Source organism: Malus domestica, chromosome 14 (assembly GCF_042453785.1).
Source record: "Malus domestica chromosome 14, GDT2T_hap1".
Lineage (NCBI taxonomy): Eukaryota > Viridiplantae > Streptophyta > Magnoliopsida > Rosales > Rosaceae > Malus > Malus domestica.
The window spans coordinates 796,610-821,994 of record NC_091674.1 but is presented as its reverse complement, the minus strand read 5'-3'; the positions used below and the strand labels follow the sequence as shown (position 1 = coordinate 821,994).

Here is a 25,385-nt window from a genome sequence, read left to right as displayed (position 1 = left end):
TCCTTTTCTCTAATGGGTGCCTAGTACGAAAAATATATAATTTTCTTCAACATCTCGTCTTTGTTGGGTTACAACTTACATTGGCTAGCTTGTCATCGATTATTTGAAAGAATAATATATATAAAGGTTGATTGAAGTCCAAGAGCATCAAGCACAACAAATGATTATCAGTTAACTGTCCATATTACATTTACACTGTTTAGGGTTTAGAAGTTCAAAGGCTCGCAAGGGGTGTGGTTTGCTGAACGTTGGGAAGTCCAAATCACAACTCTCTCAGCATGCGGTTTTGAAACGGCTGGTTGTCATTTACTTCGAGAGGTTTTGCTGAACAATTATACATACTACTAGGAGCCTTTAAGCCTAAGGCACTTACTAAAACCAGCTTTCTCACTTCTTCCTGACTGATATCTTCTCTGACAAGTAATCTTCTTACTTTAAGTGATGTGGCTGCCATGTCAGCTTATGAGTATGAGTGCTATTTATCAATGTAAGCAAATGATGGTACAAACATGTCGAAAAAGTAGCATTTTTGTTAGATGTGTTGTTATTGTTGACTGAGAGTCAGTTAACTTGCTTGAAGGCTAAGACTGATATCTAGCAGTAGCTATAAATAGAACATTTTACTCCATTAAGTCATAAACTCAATACAGAACATTTTACTCCATCTTCGAATTCTCTCTCATCTCTCTACAATCTCGGTTTCCCTCCAGATTTTTCACCATTGTTTTGACTTGCTATAATTCAGAAAAGGAAGCACGAAGGCAAATGGAATCGAGTTACACAGTTTTAAACGGTGAAGGCTCCCTCGCAATGGTTCAGGCAGGACTAGACGCAGTACCTCTCAAATACGCACCCATTGTGTCATCCTATAACGACAAGATCCGCCCTCTTCTGGATGCGGTAGACAAGTTACGCAGCTTGAAGGTGATGGATGAAGGCATTCAGCTGCCAACGATTGTGGTGGTCGGAGACCAGTCATCAGGGAAGTCTAGCGTGCTCGAATCCTTGGCTGGTATCAGCCTACCTCGGGGCCAAGGCATCTGCACGAGAGTGCCTCTTATTATGAGGCTGGAACACCACTCGAGTCCTCAGCCTGAACTTTCCTTGGAGTACAATGGCAGAGTTGATCGTACTGATGAAGACAATATCGCCCAAGATATTGTGAAGGCTACTAATTCTATTGCGGGGGGAGGTAAGGGAATTTCGAACACGCCACTTACTTTGTTGGTGAAGAAGAATGGGGTTCCGGATCAAAGATATGATCATGGAGTATATTAAGCCGGAGGAAAGTATTATTCTGAATGTATTGTCTGCTACGGTGGATTTTACTACGTGTGAGTCAATCCGGATGTCACAAAGTGTAGATAAAACTGGTGAGAGGACGCTCGCTGTGGTTACGAAAGTGGACAAGGCACCGGAAGGACTGCTTGAGAAGGTCACTGGAGATGATGTAAACATTGGTCTTGGTTATGTCTGTGTAAGGAACAGGATTGGTGACGAAACTTATGAAGAGGCGGCGGCGATGGCTCAGGAACTATTTCAAACCCATCCCCTGCTTTCAAAGATTGACAAGTCCATTGTCAGTATTCCAGTTTTAGCACAGAAGCTGGTCCAAATTCAAGCAAACAGCATAGCAAGAAATATACCCGAGATAGTGAAGAAGATCAATAACAGGCTGAACTTCTGCATTATGGAGCTGAACAAAATGCCAAAGAGTCTTTCATCTGTTGCCGAGGCCATGACGGCCTTTATGCAAATCATTGGCTTGGCTAAGGAATCGCTTAGGAAGATTCTTTTAAGAGGAGAATTTGAGGAGTACGCGGAAGACAATCACATGCACTGCACTGCTAGATTGGTTGAGATGCTCAACCAGTACTCAGATGAACTTCACAGATGTGCTGAAACTGATGCAAAGAGCAACTTCTTGATGGAGGAGATCAAGATCTTGGAGGAGGCCAAAGGTATTTCACTTCCGAACTTCCTTCCACGCAATGCTTTCCTCATTATCTTGCAGGGAAAAGTGAATGAAATTTCGAGTATTCCGATCGCATTCGAGGAAAAAGTGTGGAACTACATTGAAGAGGTGGTTATTTCTGTGTTGATGCATTATACGGATAACTATCATCAGCTGCAGCTGTCAGCAAGGCGTGCCGGCCATAGTCTAATGGCCAAGATGAAGGAGAGGTCAATCAAGTGGATGCTGGAGCTTGTAGAGATGGAAAAGCTGACAGATTATACATGTGATGGTGATTATGTTTCCGAATGGAACAAGTTGATGGCTAGTCAAAACGAATTCATTCATGGAGTCTTAACTGATGAGAAGAAACCTTCTATCATAGATATAGAAGGTATCGGGGAACTGGAAGTCGGTGTTCTGAGGAAGTACCCGCATGTGTTAGCTCAAGCTTATGACCTTAAAATGAGAATGATTGCCTATTGGAAGGTTGTTTTGAGGAGGCTTGTGGACTCCATGGCGTTGAACTTGCAGCTGTCTGTTTTCAACCTTGTGAACAAAGAGATGGAAGCTGAGATTGTGAATGAGTTGATGAGACCTTACGGTGGGGGAATTGAGAGGATGTTGGAGGAGTCCCCGGCAGTGGCAGTGAAGCGTGAGAAGCTTAACAAAAGCATAAAAAAACTGAGGGATTCGAAGGAGGTGGTGGCCAAGATTATGGACAGCATTACCACTTATGGTTATTAACTTACTTGCCAATTAGTTGTGAGGGTACTAAAAATGGTCAAAATAAAAGTATGCAGTCTGTTTTCTTATGTCCTTGGTTGTTTGTCTGTCAACTTTTGTTTCAAGTTTTTCCTTACCTTTGTGTTCTTGTTATGTGGTAATTGTATGGTTCTGGTAATCCTTGTCAAGTTTAATGATATCCTACCAGCAGTCAACTCCGATATTTTGTTTTCTGTTTTCTGCTTTCATTACCTTTCATTTAATGTGACAGTGAGCCTTGGTGACTAATCTGATAGATAAAAACTTACTTAGGTAAAGAATCCGACACGTATTGTAGAAACCCTAACTATAAGAAAACCACATTCCCTAAGTTTTCTTAATTTTTGACGTCAAAGTTGTAATAACCTGAAAGTGAATAGGGAAATATTGTTACTTTCCTAAGATAAATAAACTTGTTTGCCGGTTTATACATCTTCTCAGTTCTATGCAGGAATATATTATCATCTTAAAAAAAAACATATATGTGTGTGTGTGTGTCTTCTCCCTTGTATTCCTGTGTATCTTGCAATTTTGGTAGAAATTAATTAAACAACCAAAAACCCAACTTCTTTACAGATAAAGAAAGCCAAGATCCTTAGAAGAAACCTTGCTAGATTATAACAATAAACTTGTATCTCAAGAAGTAAAGTATCCCTTTACTCATATTAAATCTCTTTAGTTCTCTTGTATAACAGTAAAAGAGGAAGTTAAAGAGCACGACAAAAAAATTGAAGCTTTTGAGTTTCTAAAACACCCATTATTCAGCAGTTGTCTTTGTCTATTGTTGCTTTGTTTCTTGTTTGGGCCTTCAAATTGAGAAAGGAAACACAAGTAATGCATCAAATTATTTAAGTATTGATGAGGTGGAGCTTGGTTTGTGGATCGGAACGCCATCTCCAACCGATCCGACCAAAGGATTATAGGGCTAAAAATAGCTCGAAATGACACGAAAATTGTCTCAAACTGAGCGCTAGGCCAAAGAGCTTGTGGGCCCCACCGATCCAAAACCACCAAATTAGGCCAACGGGCTAGCCATTTCCAGCCAACCAACTCTCCCGATGAGCCCAGCCCACTTTTTTTTTTTTGGATGAATTTAAAAAAAAAAATTCTAATTTTTTTCCTACACCATTTCTCACATGCTTTTCATCATTTCATATTATCTTACCTCATTTTGTTTAAATTCTTCACATTCTATTCTCTTCCAATAATCTTTCGTTTAATTTTTTTCAATAATTTTCAAATGACCACCTCTTTCAATAATCTTCCAATATGTTCGAAATTCTTATTTTAATATGGCAATTTAATTTAATTAACTATATTAATTCAATTAAAATAATAAATTATGTTTGGCTTATACCCATTTGTCCCCCTCGGTTGGAAATGATTTTTTGTCAAATGACTATATTTGGCCCATGGCCCTTTGGCCCCCTCCGGTTGGAGATGATATAAAATATAGTTAGACAATATTCATTAAAATATAATTTCTTGCAGGACTATAGGGCTAAACATAGCCCTTTGACCCTCCTTGATTGGAGATGGCCTAATACATTTCTTTAAGTATGATGAGGTGGAGCTTGGTGAAAATGATAAACCAAAAAAATATATATATGGGTGTTAAACCCCAAGAAAATCATTTGCTTTGGTTTAATTTCATGTCTCACATTTCTGTTCTTCTTTTGCGTCATCTTATTACAAATTATTTAAAATCGTTTTGGTCAAATACATAATATATTTACCTCAATTGGTTTAATTTCATGTGTCACGACTCACGTGTTTAATGAGCAGTATTTTAAAAGTGTTGTAAGTATGAAAAATAGTGTAAAAGCATTTGATAGTTTATAATTGTATATAATGACAAAAATAGATGTAACAATGTTGGTGGTGACGACGACAACGATGATAAGGGCAAGGGTTGTGATGGTGGTAATGCCAATAAAGGGGTGTGGTGGTTGGGCTGCAGAGGCAACATTGGTGGTAGGGGTGGCGACACCAGCGATGGTGGAAGTTGTGTCTATGGTGGCGGTGGTGGCATGGTGGTAATGATGGCAATGGTAGTGGTGGTGCGTATGGTTGTGGTGGTGGTGGCGCAATTGTAGTGTGGTGGTGGCGGCAACAATGGTGGTGATAATGTAATGGTAGTGTAAGAGGTTAGGGTTTATAGTGATTGTCACATTATTCTCCAATGATAAAATATGCCTACAAGAATAAATAATGTTATTTTTTTAAAATTATTGAGCGTATTACAGGAATTAAAAATATTCATTAAATGCTCAACTCTGTTTTTTATTAACTCATTCGCATAAAACTTAACACATAAAATGAGAATTCCTTAATTCGAGTTACCAAAAAAGTGTCTGTAAACTTTTAATTTTAAATCTCGACCGAAAGAAATAATGTATAAGCGTGTTTTGACACAAACGAGTGACTTAGAACGCATACAACACCCAAGAGATTCTTAGAAAATGTAATCTACAAACAACTTATCAAGAAAGAAAGTAAAATATAAAGAACATCGGCAAGGAGGGAAAATGATTAATGTCGAAGCGATGAGTGTGACGCAAAATCTCGATCATGGGTTCTCTTTCCGCTTGGATGCCTATGGGGACTGCTTTTTCTTTGACGATGGGTGACATGGCTTGATCCCATCATTCCTCTAATACCAGGATGGGCACATGCTGACCGACACTCGAGGGTGATGAAACCATTTTAAGCATGCCTATAAATAAAACATATAATTAGAAAGAGATTCACAAATGCAGAACCGTGTTCAGAGCATACAACTAATCAAGAATTAAGTGAAAGAATTATGATAGAAAGGTACGAACCAAGGAATGGGTTCCACCCTGATAAGACTCGAAGATCTCTACGCAGAGTTACCCTGACGCCGAGACGTTGTGCCTCAATTCTAACTCTTGAGGGGGCGCAAAACCGAAAATGTGAGTAGACCAAAGTTTATAATAATAATACTTATAAGAAACCATTCTATTTATGAACATATTAACCCCCTGTTTTGAAAACTCATATATACTACTACATATAGGTTTTATGAAAACCCTAGCATGCCATGTAGAACATTCATAGAACATGTATGTAAAGCCAATGCTCAAAAAATGATAATATCGTCGCCTGAAGGCAAATACATAATCTCATCAATAATGTACTCTCTAGGGGTATCATAGTAGCCCGAAAGCAGTACATGTCCATCACCCGAAGGTGAAGCTGTATAACACTAGGTTATGCTAGTGAAGAAACCATGGTCCATAACCCGAAGGTGAAGCTGTACGACTCTGGGTTACGTCGAAAAAGAGGATATATAACATCACACGCCGACACTAGCCCCAGGCTAGTGATGTTGGCGATATATCATCAATATCATATACTCCTAATCCGCCCGAAGGCAATACCTGTCCATCACCCGAAGGTGAAGCTATACGACATTGGGTTATGCCAGTGAAGAAATCATGGTCCATCACCCAAAGGTGAAGTTGTATGACCCCGCGTTACGCCGGAGAAGAGGTATATACATCAATCTCCTCAATTGTGTCATATGGCCATAGACATCTAATACCCGTGTTGTGTGGATGTGATGTAAGATAACCCGCTAGATAAGTATCAAAAACATACCTTGAAAATCTCATATCAAATCACTGGAGCTCAAAAGCTCAAAATCTCATAATCCATGGTAAACCATACTCGTAATTCCATAACCAAATTATACTCAAGAGTCATATGAATTCATATATGCAAATCCAATAATTTATGACCATTCGTAAAAGCGTAATTTCAATAAATCATAAATATTTCGTAAACCATAATTATAGAAATCCATAAAGCATAATATAAAACATACTCAAATCAAGAAATATGAAATGCATGCTAGACTAATATTTTATAAAAATATATAAGCTTAGAAGGGGTCCACTCACTGATTTTATTGCCCGAGAACCACTCGAACTAGCGAGGATGACGTCGCTTCCCGCCAATGCGCATGTGACTAAGCCCAATTTGGCCGGGAAAAGCCCCAATTTCCCTCAAACTTGCCAAAAACCCTAAAAAGGGTGTGCTTTAATCTGTCACCTCTGGTGTTCCGCCGCTTCCAAGGTTGTTTGGGCTTTGTTCCTTGGTTCAAGGAGAGTGTAATATTGGTGGAGATCGAAAGAAATCGTTTCAAAAATGGTGGTTCAAAGCCGAGAACCACCTGGACTCGTCGGTGGGTTTTCTTGCAACATTGGGGCTAAAACTCGTTGGGTTTGGTTGTAATTAGGTGCTGGGATGTTGTGATGAGGTTTGGTGGTGATGGGAGGTTGAAGAAAGCCGGAAAATTGGATGGAAAACCATCAGGAAACTCCAAGGAAACCGGGTCGGTCACGCGGGTCAAGAGAAACCCGGCCGATTCCCCTCATTCTCTCCTCTCTCCTTTCCCTCCTTGCTGTCTATTCTCATTGGTCATTCTTCACCTCCCTTTTTCTGTTTGGTCCGGTTCCTCCTTTTCTCTCTTTTCTTTTCCATCTCAGCCACACATGTGGCATCAACTGATTTCTCCAGCAAAATCTGAAGCCTTCTAGAGTTATGGTCAAATGACTATTTTGCCCTTGACTTCGTTCGTTAGTAACTCCTTCGTTATCACTCCAAATTACGTTCCTTTCGCGTCCACGCGTTTGTAGGGATGAGTACTATGAGGATACGCCAAGAAAACAGATCTTACGTGACACGACAAGGCGGTCAACAAAAGTCAACGTATTTGCCTCAAAGGGCATTTTCATAATTTCACATTTTAAAATTATAAAAACTGTAATTTTTTGGGACGGGTCGTTACAGTGGGGGCCCCAATGACACCATCATTCGACATCTGTACAACCATGTCAGCATCCATGATCTATGGTGTTACAATGGTAAAAATGAAACAAAATCTCCACAACGTAAAAACTAAGAAAGGAATCTTCAAAGGCTCCTTCTCTTCCATTTTTCTTCACCAAAAATTAAAATAAAAAATAAAAAAACAGCAACCTTAATCCTTAAGCTTTACCAAAAACCCTCCATCCTTTTCAATTTCTCTGGAGCACGATGATAAAAGTAGATTCAATATGAATTAAGTTCTCTACTTTTTTTTTGTTAACTTTAATTTTGGTTGTTAGATTGAATTTCTCTTACGAGAACAACACTTTTGCATTAACTTTTGCATTTGAAAATTTTCATTTTAATGAAATGACATAATAATGTATGTTGTTTATTTTCATCGTTAATTCCTAGACAAAAGCTTTAAAATTCTTGCTTTTTTGTGTAGAAAATGGTACATGTTATTTGTTAAAGTGAAAAGATCCACATACAAATGTTAGTGCAAACGCAAAGGCTGCAAGCACTTCCCTTTCTCTAATGGGTGCCTTAGTTTTCTTACCAAAGTACAAAAAATATATATAATTTTCTTCAACAACTCGTCTCTATTGGGTTACAACTTACATTGGCTAGCTTGTCATCGATTATTTGAATGAATAATATATAAAGGTTGATTGAAGTCAAATAGCATCAAGCACAAAACATGGTTATCAGTTAACTGTCCATATTACATTTACACTGATTAGGGTTTAGAAGTTCAAAGGCCCGCATGGGGTATGGTTTGCTGAACGTTTGGAAGTCCAAATCACAACTCTCCCAGCATGCGGTTTTGAAACGGCTGGTTATCATTTACTTCGATAGGTTTTGCTGAACAATTATACATACTACTAGGAGCCTTTAAGCCTAAGGCACTTACTAAAACCAGCTTCCTCACTTCTTCCTGACTGATATCTTCTCTGACAAGCAATCTTCTTAATTTAAGTGATGTGGCTGCCATGTCAGCTTATGAGTATGAGTGCTATTTATCAGTGTAAGTAAATGATGGTACAAATATGTCATAAAAGTAGCATTTTTGTTAGATGTGTTGTTATTGTTGATTGAGAGTCAGTTAAGTTGCTTAAAGGCTAAGAATGATATATAGCAGTAGCTATAAATAGAACAGTTTACTCCATTAAGTCATAAACTCAATACAGAACATTTTACTCCATCTTTGAATTCTCTCTCATCTCTCTACAATCTCGGTTTCCCTCTAGATTTTTCACCATTGTTTTGACTTGCTATAATTCAGAAACGGAAGGACGAAGGCAAGTGGAATCGAGTTAGTTTTAAACGGTGAAAGCTCCCTCGCAATGGTGATTATGTTTCTGAATGGAACAAGCTGATGGCTAGTCAAAATGAATTCATTCATGGAGTCTTAACTGATGAGAAGATTCTTCTTCTTCAAAAAAAAAGAAAAAAACTGATGAGAAGAAACCTTCTGTCATAGATATCGAAGGCAGCAGGGAAGCGGAAGTCGGTGTTCTGAGGATGTACCCGCATCTGTTAGCTCAAGCCTATAACCTTAAAATGAGAATGTTTGCCTATTGGAAGGTTGTCTTGAGGAGGCTTGTCGTTCAGGCAGGACAAGACGCAGTACCTCTCAAATGCGCACCCATTGTGTCGTCCTACAATGACCAGATCCGCCCTCTTCTGGATGCGGTAGACAAGTTACGTAGCTTGATGGTGATGGATGAAGGCATTCAGCTGCCAACGATTGTGGTGGTCGGAGACCAGTCATCCGGGAAGTCTAGCGTGCTCGAATCCTTGGCTGGCATAAGCCTCCCTCGGGGCCAAGGCATCTGCACGAGAGTGCCTCTTATTATGAGGCTGGAACACCACTCGAGTCCTCAGCCTGAACTTTCCTTGGAGTACAATGGCAGAGTTGATCGTACTGATGAAGACAAGATCGCCAAAGATATTGTGAAAGCTACTAATTCTATTGCGGGGGAAGGTAAGGGAATTTCGAACACGCCAGTTACTTTGTTGGTGAAGAAGAATGGGGTTCCGGATCTGACTATGGTTGATCTTCCGGGAATCACAAGGGTTCCGGTCCATGGCCAACCTGAAAATATTTATGATCAGATCAAAGATATGGTCATGGAGTATATTAAGCCGGAAGGAAGTATTATTCTGAATGTATTGTCTGCTACAGTGGATTTTACTACGTGTGAGTCAATCCGGATGTCACAAAGTGTAGATAAAACTGGTGAGAGGACACTCGCTGTGGTTACGAAAGTGGACAAGGCACCGGAAGGACTACTTGAAAAGGTCACTGGAGATGATGTAAACATTGGTCTTGGTTATGTCTGTGTAAGGAACAGGATCGGTGATGAAACTTACGAAGAGGCAGGGGCGATGGCTCATGAACTATTTCAAACCCATCCCCTGCTTTCGAAGATTGACAAGTCCATTGTCGGTATTCCAGTTTTAGCACAGAAGCTGGTCCAAATTCAAGCAAACAGCGTAGCAAGAAATATACCCGAGATAGTTGATGAGTAGATTTTATATTATATATTTTACCCTAATCTTAGTATATTTTGGTTAATATATTGGAAGAATTTTGATACTTTGAATTGTATTTTCAATATAGGACTTTCGACTTCCTCTGGAGCAAAACAGGACCAAATGGACGAATGTTGGAGTAATTCCAGTTGGAGGACGTTCGTGAGTCACTTAGCTTGATCGTATCAAAATTTTGGATTTTTCCACCAAGCGGTTATTTTCTGGCGATGAAATAAAGAAGCAGTGCGCAGTGCTGGAAAATGACGTTTTTGGGCTTAAATGACGTTTTTGGAGCCCAAGATTACCTCGGATGGGTTCGTGGCCTTCTGGAAAAGTGTTCAGAATATTCCAACCATTAAATCCAGCTATATTGGGCCAGTTTTGGAGCAGCTTATGGGCCAAAACGTGGCTGTTCAGATTTTAGACGAATTTTATCATTTAATTTAGGGTTATGTTTCCTAGGGTTTGTGTGGTGGCTTAGCAAATATATTGCTTAGCCGTCTACAGTTTTAGACTACGCTTTATTTTATGCAATATTGGAGACAGAGAGAAGTGCTAGGGTTTTGAAGATTTTCTACTTGAAGGTGTTTTCAATCCTTTTCTTAATAGATTTTTTCTATGATTTCAATTATGAATATGCGGAACTAATTTCTTTTGCTAGGGCGAAGCCTTGAGCCTTAGCATGAATATGTGATTTTTATTTAATTGCTTATGATCGATTGCATGCGTACTTTGAATTGTTAATCACCGGGATAAAAACTATCTAATTGTCGTAATGCCTGATCACCATTAGGATCTTTAGAAAAGTAATTTGATGCAATTTTGGTCGGAAGGTTCCCTGAAATTGACGCTGGCTTCTTGTGATTAATAATTGTAATTTCTCTTAGGATGAATATCACGTCTTAAGGATTGCATGGTTTTTCAAAGGATTTTCATAAAGCATAATGAGTCTTTCATGTTTAGATTTGATCCGAACGTCCGGACGGGTTGCATGTTAGATATACGTTCTATGTTGGAGGTTCCAAGTAGAATATGAATTAGGAAAATCTAACCTTCAAAGTAGCATGTGTAGATCATAAGTAATTGGTAAAATTTCATAGGATTGCTAGGTGATGGTGGAACCCTAGTGCTTTCTTAATTTTATTCTCCCAAAACTGTTTTCTTTCTCTCTAGCTCTAATATTGCAGATTGTTTATTTTAATTCATTAATTTCGTTTTTATTTTAATTAGGTTATAAAATCAATCACTCCAATTTCTACTTTACAATAATTAAATGGAATCTGATTAGTTCGAATTATTTAATAATCCCTGTGGAGATGACCTTGCGAAATCCAATTATACTACAATAACCTTGTGATTCTTGCAAGTAAAATAGGAGATTTAAGCCCGTTCACATGAGTAGTAAAAATCCCTATCAATAGTGAAGAAGATCAATGACAGGCTGAACTTCTGCATTATGGAGCTGAACAAAATGCCAAAGAGTCTATCTGTTGCCGAGGCCATGACAGTCTTTATCCAAATTATTGGCTTGGCTAAGGAATCTCTTAGGAAGATTCTTTTGAGAGGAGAATTTGAGGAGTACGCGGAAGACAATCGCATGCACTGCACTGCTAGATTGGTTGAGATGCTCAACCAGTACTCGGATGAACTTCACAGATGTCCTGAAATAGATGCAAAGAGCAACTTCTTGATGGAGGAGATCAAGATCTTGGAGGAGAGCAAAGGTATTTCACTTCCGAATTTTCGTCCGCACAATGCTTTCCTCATTATCTTGCAGGGAAAAGTGAATGAAATTTCGAGTATTCCGATTGCATTTGTGGAAAAAGTGTGGAGCTACATTGAAGAGGTGGTTATTTCTGTGTTGATGCATTATACGGAGAACTATCATCAGCTGCAGCTGTCAGCCAGGCGTGCCGGCCATAATGTAATGGCCAAGATGAAGGAAAGGTCAATCAAGTGGATGCTGGAGCTTGTAGAGATGGAAAAGCTGACAGATTATACATGTGATGGTGATTATGTTTCTGAATGGAACAAGTTGATGGCTAGTCAAAATGAATTCATTGATGGAGTCTTAACTGACGAGAATAAACCTTCTATCATAACTATAGAAGGCATTGGGGAAGTTGAAGTCGGTGTTCTGAGGAAGTACCCGCATGTGTTAGCTCAAGCTTATGACCTTAAAATGAGAATGATTGCTTATTGGAAGGTTGTTTTGAGGAGGCTTGTGGACTCCATGGCATTGCACTTGCAGCTGTCTGTTTTCAACCTTGTGAACAAAGAGATGGAAGCTGAGATTGTGAATGAGTTGATGGGACCTTACGGTGGGGGAATTGAGAGGATGTTGGAGGAGTCGCCGGCAGTGGCAGTAAAGCGTGAGAAGCTTAACAAAAGCATAAAAAAACTGAGGGATTCGAAGGAGGTGGTGGCCAAGATTATGGACAGCATTATCACTTATGGTGATTAACTAACTTGCCAATTAGCTCTCTGTTGTCTGATGTGGGTGGTTGTTTGTTTGTCAACTTTTGTTTTTAAGTTCCTTTGTTTCCTTTGTGTTATTGTTGTGTGATAGTCTGTAGTCGTATGGTTGTGGTAATCCATGTCAAGTTTAATGTTTTAAATGAAATTTAAGTGCGATTTCCTCCTACGTACAGTTAACTCCTAAACTCCTATTTTTTGTCTCATGTTTTCTGCTTTCATTACCATTTATTAATTTGACAGTGAGCTTTCATAACCAATCTGACAGACACAAAAACTTATTTAGGTAAAGAATGTGACACGTAAAAACCCTAACTGATAAGAAAACCACATTCCCTAAATCTTCTTTTCGACGTCAAAGTTGTAATAGCCTGAAAATAAATATATAAATAGTGTTGCTTGTCTACCATAAATAAACTTGTTTGCAGGTTTATTATGCTCAGTTCTATCCAAGAAAGGTTGTCATCTTAACTGATAAATACATATATATACATAAATACATAAATACATATATATACATAAATACATAAATACATATATATACATAAATACATATATACATATATATACATATATATATATATATACATGTTCTCCTTTGTATCCCTTTTTATCTGGCTATTGTACGGCAGTTGTTTTAGTCTAGTGTTGCTTGTTTCTTGTTTGGGCCTAAACATCAAATTGAAGAAGGAAAGAAAAGCATTTAGACAACATTGTTGATGAAATGGTCAAGTGGGGGAGAATGTGGATTGAATAAAAGCAATCATGTCACGTCCTCCTCATTGTATAAGGCGGAGGGACTTTTTTATGTAATTAAAATTTAGTCTCAATAGCGTCACGAAGTTTTTTTACTCTTTTTAGTTTCTTACATAATTGTCAAAAAAAAAAAAAAAAAGCGAAAAGAATATGTGTGAAAATCACTTTCCAAAAATATTTGTAAATTTGGTCATGTATTGAAAAAATTGTATTATCCATCTAATAAAATTGGCGTAAAACTGAGTTCAGTAACGTTTTAAATTTATACAACCGATCTCATACTCATTAAAATGAGGCTTTGTTGTTGTTATCCATTCATTAAATTAATGATCGTTGCATGATAAATTGGTGATGCAAGAAAATCTCTTTTTAAGAGGAACAAATGACTTATAAAGATCAATGAACCCAAAAATATCTTGGAGAATGTGATCTACAAACAAATAATGAAGAAAGTAAGAAAAAATGTAAAGCACATTGGCAAGGCGACACAAGTTTTTATATCGTGGGTTCTCTTCTCTTGGCTCTAACAGATCAGATGCTAAACTCACCGTGATAGCCGACGTCCACCAAATTCATACGTGTAGTTTTTACCGCTTGAATGCCGTGGGAACTGCTTTTTGTTGGACGGTTGTGGGCCCCAATGACATTATCATTCGACACGTGACCTCAACTCGCAGCATCCATGATCTATGGCCGTACATTGGATAAAGTGACAAATATTCCTACAATGTGGAAACTCAGAAGGGAAGCTACAAATGCTCTGTCTCTTCCGCTTCTCTCCACAAGAAAAGCTGCAACCTTAACACCTTAAGCTTTACCAAATTCAAAAACCCTCCATCCATTTCAATTTCCACCCTTCTATTTTTTGTATATTTTCCTCAGTTTCTGCCCTAGTTTTTGGATTTTTATGATCTTCTCCAATTGGTCTGGAGCACAATCATAAAGGTAAATTCAATTTCAATCAATTGCTCTACTTTTTTTTTTTTTTAATTTTAGATTAGATTTTGAATTTCTCTAATGGGTACCTTAGTTTTCTTACCAAAGTACAAAAATTACATCACTTTCTTGAACATCTCGTTTCTGTTAGTGGGATGCGCTTTCTTGGTCGTACATTCCTATGCTCCAGATTTTCTGGTTCTAAGCACTTCTGGGGTTTCCAGATTTTCTGGTTCACTAGATTGCAAGGGTTTTCTTAGTTTAGATGGCTACAAAGCAAAGTGCTTTTACCTTAAATCCAACAACCCATGTGTCTCCCAAGGCTATATAAACTATCTTAACCTTTTCTACTGCAATTTTGGAACTTTTCCTCTATTGGGTTATTGCTGTATGTTTCTTTGGCTTCTGGTTTTGTTCTATGTGTTGGGGAACACAGCTTCTGAGTACTTTTGTTCTTCACTTGATAGTTTATCTAGGTTGTTAAAACTGTCCCCCACAATCGCTGGGGTAACTCTGCTTTCTCTTGGCAATGGAGCCCCTGATGTGTTTTCCAGTCTTGTTTCGTTTATGGGTGGCGGGACGGGCGAAATTGGTCTTAATACAGTTTTGGGCGGTGCTTCCTTTGTGTCGTGTGCTGTGGTTGGAATCTTAAGCATTTCAATGCGCAAAAGGCGCATTCGAGTTCACAAAGCGGACTTTGTGAGAGATATTTGCTTCTACCTTTTGGTCATTGTATGTTTGGGTGTTATCTTGATTCGCAAGGAAATAGATGTGTGGGCTGCAATGGCTTTCTCTTCGCTCTATATTGCTTATGTGATTGTGGTTTACGTCTCACACAAGCATCGGAAGAAAAGTGTAGAATTGAGCTGTAATTCGAGCAATGAGAGTGACTTGACTGTGCCAATTCTTAGCAGCATTGAAGAGGAAGATCTCAGTGCTGCAGAGGAAGGAGCTGCACAAGGAAGTTCTGAAGTAGTAGAAGTCAAGAAATGCTGCTCTAATCTTAGATCATCGGTTTTTTTTCACACGCTGATTTTCATACTTGAGCTGCCGCTTTATCTGCCTAGGAGATTGACTATTCCTGTTGTTTGTGAAGAAAGATGGTGTAAGCCATATGTAGTTGCTTCAGTGACACTAGCACCAGTGCTTTTGTCAACACTTTGGAACCATCAATTTGGAAATTTTAGCTTCAAGACAAAGCTTGCAATCTATATTATCGGTTTGATTTTTGGAATCACTTTTGGGATTGTTGCTTTTTTGACAACCGAGAAGTCAAGCCCACCAAAAAAGTGCTTATTTCCTTGGCTTGCCGCAGGGTTTGTAATGAGTGTTACTTGGAGTTACCTTTCAGCTCAAGAATTGGTAGGGTTGTTACTTTCTATAGGGTACATATCAGGTGTGAGTCCTTCAATATTAGGGCTGACAGTCCTTGCTTGGGGCAACTCGCTTGGGGACTTGATAACAAATTTGACAATGGCTTTGAATGGTGGAACAGAAGGAGCTCAAACTGCATTTTCAGCATGTTATGCTGGCCCTATCTTCAACACTCTGTTTGGATTAGGGTTATCGCTTGTTGGCTCAGCTTGGTTTAAATTTCCGTCACCTGTTTTGATCCAGAGTGATGCATACCTCTTGGAGACCGTTGGTTTCTTGGTTGGCGGCTTGCTTTGGGCACTTGTGGTTCTACCGAGGAGAGGTATGAGGCTTGATGGGGTGTTGGGAGGTGGGCTTTTGGTTGCGTACATCGGTTCCATGTCTTTGAGGTTGATTCAAACACTTTGGTAGTATGAGTTAATCCTGTAAATTTTTAACTAGTTAATGTAAATATAGTTACTTACAAGCTTTGTTTTGTGTGGTTGAGATACTAAGTTAATTGCAGCTTTTGTTTAGCTTGATTTGAGGTGGTAAGTGTAGTTGACAAGCCTTTAATTAGTGAAAAGAAATGTATACATTGATTTGTTTGTTTGAGTAAACTGTCAGCATCCTGGCATCTAGTTTCTCTTGTACATGGAAATTATGTGTCTTGGGAAAATACATCTTTGCAAGAGATTCGGCGATTGCAAGTTTGAGTTGTAAAAATAGTCTCTTTGAAAACAAGACGAATAAGTTGTGCTATCGTCAATCGTTGCACGTCAAGCTATCACAACCATTATCTATTCGGAATTTCATTGTGACGCACTTATATGAAAAATCAAACTGTATTTTTTTATGTGACACACCATTTCGCCATTGAATAACACTCTCCCCCTTCCTCCTCTTCACTCTTTCCCTTTCCTTCTCTCTCCGTCTTCTCCTCTCTCTAGGCCACCAAAAAGCCAAGGTCTAACCACACCCTATACCACAAATCACATATAGAAATTGTAGGATTTCGTGCCAAAATAAACTTGCATTTTCGTCACGAGAACAAGTACTAAGTAAGCAGAAATTGAATAAAAATCCAAGGAGGATAAGGATCGAACATTTTACCTAGAGGAGAGGCACCAACCTTCGAAGGTTTAAGTGTCCGATTGCTATGTCCCTTTGTTTCTATGCTCAAGTTTGCTTAGGTTTTGTTTACGGGAGATTATTTTCACGCACATTTTTTTATTTATCCGTTCTTGTTTGTTTATGGTTTTTGGATCAAATAAAGAAAGGAAAATTTTTTAAAAAAAACATTAATAAGCTGGGCATGCAGAACGAGGAAGAAGTGTGTAGAAAATATTTCTCTTATTTGGAGAAAAATGTAAGTTGATTTGGAACAAAAGTTTGCTTGCAAGAATGTAATGCACAAAAAAAATATTGAAATAGTACATAAATGCGAAACCCGGTAAACTTATAGGCAGTAAAGTGAAAAAAAAAACTCAATTTATTTCTTCAAACTAAAAGAGAGGCTACCGCTACCCATCCTCCTTCTGTCGTCAACCCTCCCATTCTTCAGCATTATCACTGGCCTCGCCACCCTACATGGACCATCACTTGTATTAGTCTGATTTCATTACATGAAAATGAGAGGGTGACCTGATTTGAATTTGAAACATTTTCCAAAGTTCGACGGGTTTTGGTTGGTTATAAAGAGCGGAGCGACCTAATTTTTTGCCCTAGTCTCATTATGGTTTGCATGCTGGTTGACAGTCTGTGCAATCCGAGAACGTAGGTCAATTTGCCGAACCTTGTTAACTTGTGTTGCTCTTCAGTTTCATTTTTCAATTCTCTGATTGCCTTGTCAATATGCCCGTCCACATGTTCGTAAATAGTCACACCATCCTGCTAACTTTTAAAACTAATAATTGTGTTAGGCAGGAGGAGGATGATTGATCGATCAAAGGCCGGCCCCCACATCAACTTGGGACTTTGTCAAGTGGTCCTATCAAGGTCCGATGATATCGGAAATATCGGTAGTCCAAAAACATGGAAATTTCGATGAAAATATTGGGATATTATCGATATCGATAAAAATTGAATAAAAACCACGGAAATTGTAAGAAAAACTTGGAAATTTTTATTGAAATTTTGCAGGATGTTTATTTAGTCAATTATCTATTAGTTTATCACAAAAAATTGGAAGGAAATACATTGCATGATGGATTTAACTGATTTAAGTTGATTATATAGCGAGCTGGCAAACATTGTGAGTGTAGAAAATATGTAGTAATTAATGAAAGAATTTTAAATACACCATAATCATTTATATATAATGAATTAGTACAATATTTTACACTTTATACATTGCATGGTAAGATACATGAGTAACTTAGTACCACATAGAGTTTCTATCAAGGTCTAAAATATCGATGATATCGGAAATATCGGTAGTCCAAAAACACTGAAATTTCGATGGAAATATCGAGATAATATCGATATTTTAGACCTTAGTCCTATGACATTGTAGCCTATGTACATATTATTACTCAATCCTGGGCTTCCAGCCAAATCATGATTTTGTACTTTTTTTTATCTTTCATCGTTGAATTAAAATTAAACAGTGAGTGATCATAATTTTATTGTACTATTGACAAAGGAAGAAGGTGACACATCATAATTAATTGGATAAATGTAATTAATGGCTAGAAGACACAGATCTGAATCCAACCAAATCAAAGGTTCATGTTGCAGAAAAAAATAAAAAACATTACTTACTAACTAATTAGGGTACGCCAAAACTTAGACAGAGAAATACGAATAAGATATGTGCTATCGTTTTCTCATGGGATATTCCCGCCATTGATTTGTGTGGAGTGATATCTAACCGTTAAACGGTCAGAAACTGTATGCATGCACGTGTAAGTGACTATTTTGACGTGACACCATTTCGCCATTGAATAACACTCTCCCCTTCCCTCATCTTCACTCTTTCCCTTTCCTTCTCTCTCCATCGTCTCCTCTCTCTAGGCCACCAAAAAGCCAAGGTCTAACCACACCCTATACCACAAATCACCACATATAGAAACAATATTCTAAAAAACAGCCTAGCGGCCGCCTAAGCGCTGGGCGGGTTGGAACCGAGGCGATTTCGTGCAAGACGGTTGGAAAAATCGGGATGGCCCTAGGTGGCTGGGTGGGTTTTTTTTTTTTTTTTTTTTTTTGAAATTTGTTTAAAGTCTAAGTTCTAACCCGTGCCCTGCAGCTCTCTCTTACTCTAATTTCACAAACAAATACAAAACCAAGCCGTCATCACTTCGTCTATCTACCCATTTCTCAAATTCTTCAATTCCTTATTTTCCTCCTAATTTCTATTTTATGTTGTTTTACATTGTGAACTTGTTGTACATGTATCATCCTACAATACTCCTCACTATGGTTATATGGCATATATGCTTAATGTGTTTTTAAATTTTGGACTTGTTGGATACTTTTTTGTAAGTGTCAATATGCACTTATTTACAAGATATACAAGAAATTTACCTAAATCCGCTTAAGCGCTAGGCGCCAGCCCGTTGCCTGACTAGCGCCTAGCGTTTTTTAAAACCTTGTATAGAAATTGTAGGATTTCGTGCCAAAATAAACCTGCATTTTCATCACGAGAACAAGCACCAAGTAAGCAGAAATTGAATAAAAATCCAAGGAGGATAAGGATCGAACACTTTACCTATAGGAGAGGCACCAACCTTCCAAGGTTTAAGTGTCCGATTGCTACGTCCCTTTGTTTCTATGCCCAAGTTTGCATAGTTTTTGTTTATGAGAGATGATTTTCACGCACGTTTTTTATTTATTTATCTGCTCTTGTTTGTTTATGGTTTTTGGATCAAATAACGCAAGGAAAAAAAGAAAAAACATAAATAAGCTGGGTATGCAGAACGAGGAAGAAGTGTGTAGAAATTATTTCTCTTATTTTGAGAAAAATGTAAGTTGATTTTGAACAAAAGTTTGCCTGCAAGAATGTAATGCACAAAAAATATTGAATTAGTACATAAATGCGAAACTCAGTAAACTTATAGGCAGTAAAGTAAAAAAAACAACTCAAATTTTATTTCTTCAAACTAAAAGAGAGGCTACCGCTACCCATCCTCATTCTGTCAGTCAACCCTCCCATTCTCCAGCATTATCACTGGCACGCCACCCTACATGGACCGTCACTTGTATTAGTCTGATTTCATTACATGAAAATGAGAGGTTGACCTGATTTGAATTTGAAACATTTTCCAAAGTTCGACGGGTTTTGGTTGGTTATAAAGAATGGAGCGACCTAATTTTTTGCCCTAGTCTTACTATAGTGTGCATGCCGCTTGACAGATTGTGCAATCTGAGTACGTAAGTCCATTTTTCAAACCTCGTAACCTCATCAAGTCCGTCGACATGTTCGTAAATAGTCACACCATGCTGCTAACTTTTAAAACTAATAATTATTGTGTTAGGCAGGAGGATGATTGATTGATCAAAGGCCGGCCCCCATATCAACTTGGAATTTTGCCAAGTGGTCCTATGACTTTGCAGCCTATGTATATATTATTCCTCAATCCTGGGCTACGAGCCAAATCATGATTTTCTACTTTTTTTTTTTTTTTCTCTTTCATTGTTGAATTAAAATTAAACAGTGAGTGATCATAATTTTATTTTTATTGTACTATTGACAAAGTAAAGGTGACACATCATAATTAATTGGATAAATGTAATTAATGGCTAGAAGACACGGATCTGAATCCAACCAAATCAAAGGTTCATGTTGCAGAAAAAAAATAAAAAACATTACTTACTAACTAATTAGGATACGCCAAAACTTTGACAGAGAAATACGAATAAGATATGTGCTATCGTTTTCGCATGGGCAATTTCCGTCCTTGATTTGTGGTGGAGTGACATCTAACCGTCAAACGGTCAGAAACTGTATGCATGCACGTGTAAGCAATTGTTTTTCTTAGTAAAGTTTACAAGTAACGCAATTGTCTGCCTTATTCACTATATTTTTAAGGCTCCTAATGGAATCCCTTGATTTCTTATGGTGGATTGGAAGAATTGTCTTTGTCAACTTCATCAAATGCGATTTATGTGTACACATACTTATATAGAGAAGGAAATGGTTGCAGATGATTTCGCTTCATTTGAGGCAGATAGTTATACTTACTACTAGAGGTCTACGGTTCTAGATTGTTTTACCTCTACCCATGCTCATGACATTTTGTTTTATTCTTATTATTGTTCTCATTGATCGTTTTGTCTTTGCGGATCTTGGCATCGTTCCCCTGCTTCTATCTTTTCCGTTTACTTTCATCATTATCAATAAATTTGGTGAATGATGGACAGGTGGGGTTTCTAGGTGTAATGGTCCTCATTTCTTCAGGGGAGGGTAGGTGCCTCATACGCGACTATTGTGAAGAGCTAATCTCGCATAATCTTTCTCCATCTAGAAAAAGAACTGAGATGATATAATGCTATTTAGATACACAAAATTGACATATATATTAGCACAATTTTAATAGTATTGGCTCTATATTTGCATGTAAAACTCACATGTATTAGTAGATGTTAATTCCGTATGTCCAAATACATCACTTTCGAAATACGTAATGACTATATAAAAGTGGCATTAGGCAAAAAGAGTCACTCTCTTGTATACTATAATGTCTTACATCATCGTTATTGATTTATTGATTAGGAGAGAGGATACATTTCATGAGGCCAGTTGCAGTCGATTCAAAAGTCGTCACAATTTGGCGCAGTGCATTCTTAAAGCCATGCTGAAATCTGAATGGTCACAAAAGCTTTCAATTGTTGTCCAATTTCTATGCAATATAGTCCAAAATACATGGGGACATATATCATCTTCTGAGAAAACGATGGAACATATCTTCTTTCTTGCAGACCTTGACAAGATCATAGAACACTGATACAGCAAATAACGATATGACAATGCTTAGTAAGGCGACAAGGAGTTCACCCCTTATGACCATCAATTATTGTAAACTACTGCATAAACTCAAATGTTTGATCTCCATTTTGTTGATGATGTTCTTCTTACTCCAAGTCTCCGGCTCCTTACTTTGATTCTGGATAAAATATGGGTCAATTTCAACGAAAAAAAAGATAAAATAAAATAAAATGTTTCAAATTTTAGAAAAGAAGAATAAAGTTAAGAATTATTGAATTCAATCGATATGGCGACATATAAGGGAGCAAGTAATTATTTTGATATCCACTAATATGTTGTTTTTGAAGAGAATCGTGAGTAGGAGAAAAACTTGTGTGGGGTTTGGCTTGCCACTGGATTTCGTTGAATGGCACTACAGTCTACTCAAAACTTGCCATGTGGCAAGTCTTAAATATAATCTTTTATCTTTCTTTTATATTTAAAATTTTTATAATTATTTTTTAACTAATTAATATATTATATATATTAATGTTATGCTTCCTTTTTTGTTTCTTCCCAAATCCCCCCCCCCCATGTTTTGCCGAAGGTTTTTGCCAAATGTTTCCTTTTTTATTTCTTTCCCCCTTTTTTGTTTCTTCCCAAACCCCCCCCCCTCCATGTTTTGCCAAAGGTCTTAGGCTTCAAAACTCCCTCCCCTTTCTTTCTTTTCCAATTTCGTTTCTTTCTTTCTTTAAATAAAAAATAAAAAAAGTTTTGCACCTACTCCAATTTTATCATGGAAAGCAACCAAGAATATGTAAGTTTCTTTTCTTTCTTTATACAATAGTTGCTTTGATCATGTGACATGAATAACCCACATATATAGCTGTATTAGGGTTATTTTCTTTTCTTTTAATTGAGGGTTTTTGGGTTCGGGTGAGGGTGTTTTTTTATATTTATAATATGAATTAGGGTATCTGCTATGTTTGCTACCTTCTTTATTATGAGTCTTTAATTAATATGTTAGTCTAATCTTTGATTTTTTTTTCAATTGATAGGTTGCTACTGAGGCAACGGAGTTTGAAGAAAATCTAAAAATCAGAATGGTGGTGCATTCAGACGCTGAAGCTTTTCAGGTATGCAATGCTTATGCTTTGAGGAAGGGGTTCAGTCTTCGTAAAGGGCATATTCAAAGAGATAAATTAAATAATATTACGCAACGAGATTTTTTGTGTTCCAAAGAAGGGTTTCCACTGTTTAAAGACTTACGCAATGACGGCATGGTTGATAAACTTACTACACGAATAGGTTGCAAGGCTTTAATCAGATTTTCAGTAAATCAAGGTGTATGGAAGATTTCACATGTTAATTCAATTCATAATCATGAGCTTGCCAAGCCCGAAGAAAGACAATTTCTAAGATCGGGTAGAAAAATACACGATGCTCATGCTGGGGTCATTAGTTCTATCTTGGATGCAGGTATAAAGCCCTCACAATCATATTGTTACTTAGCAGAAGAAGTTGGACGGGCTGAAAAATATTGGATTAACAAAGAAAGATTGTCAAAATTTTTTGTGTAGGAAGAAGTCTAAAACGATGGAAGGAGGAGATGCACAAAGTTTGTTTAATCATTTCAAGGAAAGGCAAGCAAAGGATTCCAAATTTTTCTATTCGATACAAGTGGACCAACTGAATCGGATGACAAATTTTTTTTGGAGAGATGATAGATCAAGGTTAGACTATGATTGCTTTGGAGATGCTTTATGCTTTGATACTACATTTCGAACTAACAAGTACAATTTGATTTGCGCTGTATTTGTTGGAGTTAATCATCATTGGAAGAATGTGCTACTTGGTTGTGCTTTTTTGTTAGACGAAAGCACCGAATCATTTGTTTGGTTATTTAAGACATTCTTAGAGTCGATGGGTAATAAACAACCAAAGACTATTTTCACTAATGAAGATCAAGCAATGGCAAATGCTATTAAGCAAGTGTTTACAGGGACACATCATCGGTTATGTACTTGGCACATCGCACATAATGCTACAAAAAATATTTCTAGCCTTTATGCCAATCCTGAGTTCAGAACACATTTCAACAAGGTGTTTGGTGGTTGTCAAAGTGTACCAAAATTTGAAGCTGCATGGGATTCCATGACTAGTAAGTTCAACCTTCAAACTCATTCATGGCTTAATAAGCTATATAACCTTCGTAATAAGTGGTGTTCTTCTTTTAGCTTAGATACTTTCTCTGGAAATATGAAATCCACTCAAAGAGTTGAGAGTACAAATAATGTTTTCCATCAAATGTGTACAAAGACAACAAGTATTATTGAGTTTGTGCTTCACTATGAGAAAAAGCTAGAAGACATGCGTTTGACAGAGTTGCAGGAAGATTTTCGCTGCAAACAAGGTATGCCTCGTCTCAAAGTAATTAGTGGAATTTTATGTCATGCAGCTGAGGCGTACACCAATAAACTATTCAAGTTCTTTGAAATTGAGTACATGAGTTGTTTGACAGTAAGGTTAAGAGAAGTTAGTAATGAAGAAGGAGTTACTATCTATGAAGCAACCGAAGAAGGTCATAAAAGAGTGAACACAATTGAGTTTATCTCTCATACTTCCATCATTTCATGACTTTTATAATTATGTTTGTATTGAAACTTATATTTGGGGTTATAAGTCACAATTTGTGTTATCATTCTAACATTTTGTTTATTGATTTAGGTTAATTATGGCAGTAGACATCTTGGATAACACAACTTTAGCTCTTCAACTTCAAGAATTCTTAGAAAAATGAGCATATGCTGGAAACATAGAGCTCGTGGATTGAAGATGGATGAATTGAAGAGACGATGTGGGATTTTTTTTTTCTTTTTATTTATGTAGTCTGGCTGCTTGACAATTAATCAAAATAACTTTTAGATTCACCTTGGATATCAAGTTTTTTAACAGCTTATTGTTTGATCAAAGTTTTATTTCAAATAGTATTATCTATAGTTCTTAATTATATTTGGTAGAGAAGTACTGAAACCTAAGACACGGCAAAACTGGGAAAGAAAGAAAGAAACAAAACTGGGAAAGAAAGAAAGGGAAGGGAGTACTAAAACCTAAGACACGGCAAAACATTGCGGGGGCTAGGATTTGGGAAGAAAAAAACAAGGGGGAAAGAAATAAAAAAGGAAACATTTGGCAAAAACCTTCGGTAAAACATGGGGGAGGGGGGGGGGGGATTTGGGAAGAAACAAAAAAGGAAACATAACATTAATATATATAATATATTAATTAGTTAAAAAATAATTATAAAAATTTTAAATATAAAAGAAAGATAAAAGATTATATTTAAAACTTGTCACGTGGTGAGTTTTGAGTAGACTGTAGTGCCACTCAGCGAAGTTCAGTGGCAAGCCAAACCCCACAAAAGTTTTTCTCTGCGAGTAGAATAAGACTCATGGTTAAACCATGAGCCCACCATGTTTAAGTCCAAAAGCGATGATTTAGGCTTCCAAAACTACAAGATAAAGTTTGTAATAAATTTCGAACTTTTCAATTTCTGTTCGAATTCATGTCATTTAATTTCCTAAGACACCTGAGCTTCCCCAACTATGGTCATGGTCTTTTTGAGTTGTTTTGCTCCCAATGTAATTCATCAATTCTGAATTAATCAAATAATCTTTTTCTCTCAAACTCTGATGGGTTCCAAAAAACTTGGTTCTTCTAGGGCATACAGTTGTAACCCTCAACGCTCATGCTGCGTCAATTCCTTCTCATTTCAATTCAGTGTGTCAGGAACAAGGTCTAGTACTACAAGTGTCATAGGACAATTTATTGAAAAATTTTATTCCAAATTTCCAACCACTTGTA

General features: G+C 37.4%; 2 protein-coding genes, 1 long non-coding RNA gene and 1 pseudogene across 3 annotated transcripts; all 4 read left to right on the top strand.

Moving 5' to 3' along the window:
• Positions 1–637: 637 nt before the first annotated feature.
• Positions 638–2,901, top strand: LOC139191061 (dynamin-related protein 4C-like; annotated as a pseudogene).
• A 5,826-nt stretch (positions 2,902–8,727) lies between these two features.
• LOC139191060 (dynamin-related protein 4C-like) lies at positions 8,728–12,737 on the top strand. The gene is made up of 3 exons (XM_070811531.1): positions 8,728–10,078; position 10,541; positions 11,515–12,737. The coding sequence occupies exons 1-3, from the start codon at positions 9,080–9,082 to the stop codon at positions 12,555–12,557; spliced, it is 2,043 nt and encodes a 680-aa protein (XP_070667632.1). The 5' UTR covers positions 8,728–9,079; the 3' UTR covers positions 12,558–12,737.
• Positions 12,738–14,040: 1,303 nt separating this feature from the next.
• LOC103450143 (cation/calcium exchanger 2) lies at positions 14,041–16,233 on the top strand. The gene has a single exon (XM_008389453.4). It carries the CDS (start codon positions 14,342–14,344, stop codon positions 16,043–16,045), a length of 1,704 nt encoding a protein of 567 aa, XP_008387675.3. The 5' UTR covers positions 14,041–14,341; the 3' UTR covers positions 16,046–16,233.
• Positions 16,234–22,172: 5,939 nt separating this feature from the next.
• LOC139191432 (uncharacterized) lies at positions 22,173–24,458 on the top strand. Its single transcript, XR_011575488.1, has 3 exons — positions 22,173–22,338; positions 22,580–23,000; positions 23,102–24,458. It is a non-coding gene; the product is annotated as an uncharacterized lncRNA (long non-coding RNA).
• The last annotated feature ends 927 nt before the right edge of the window (positions 24,459–25,385 follow it).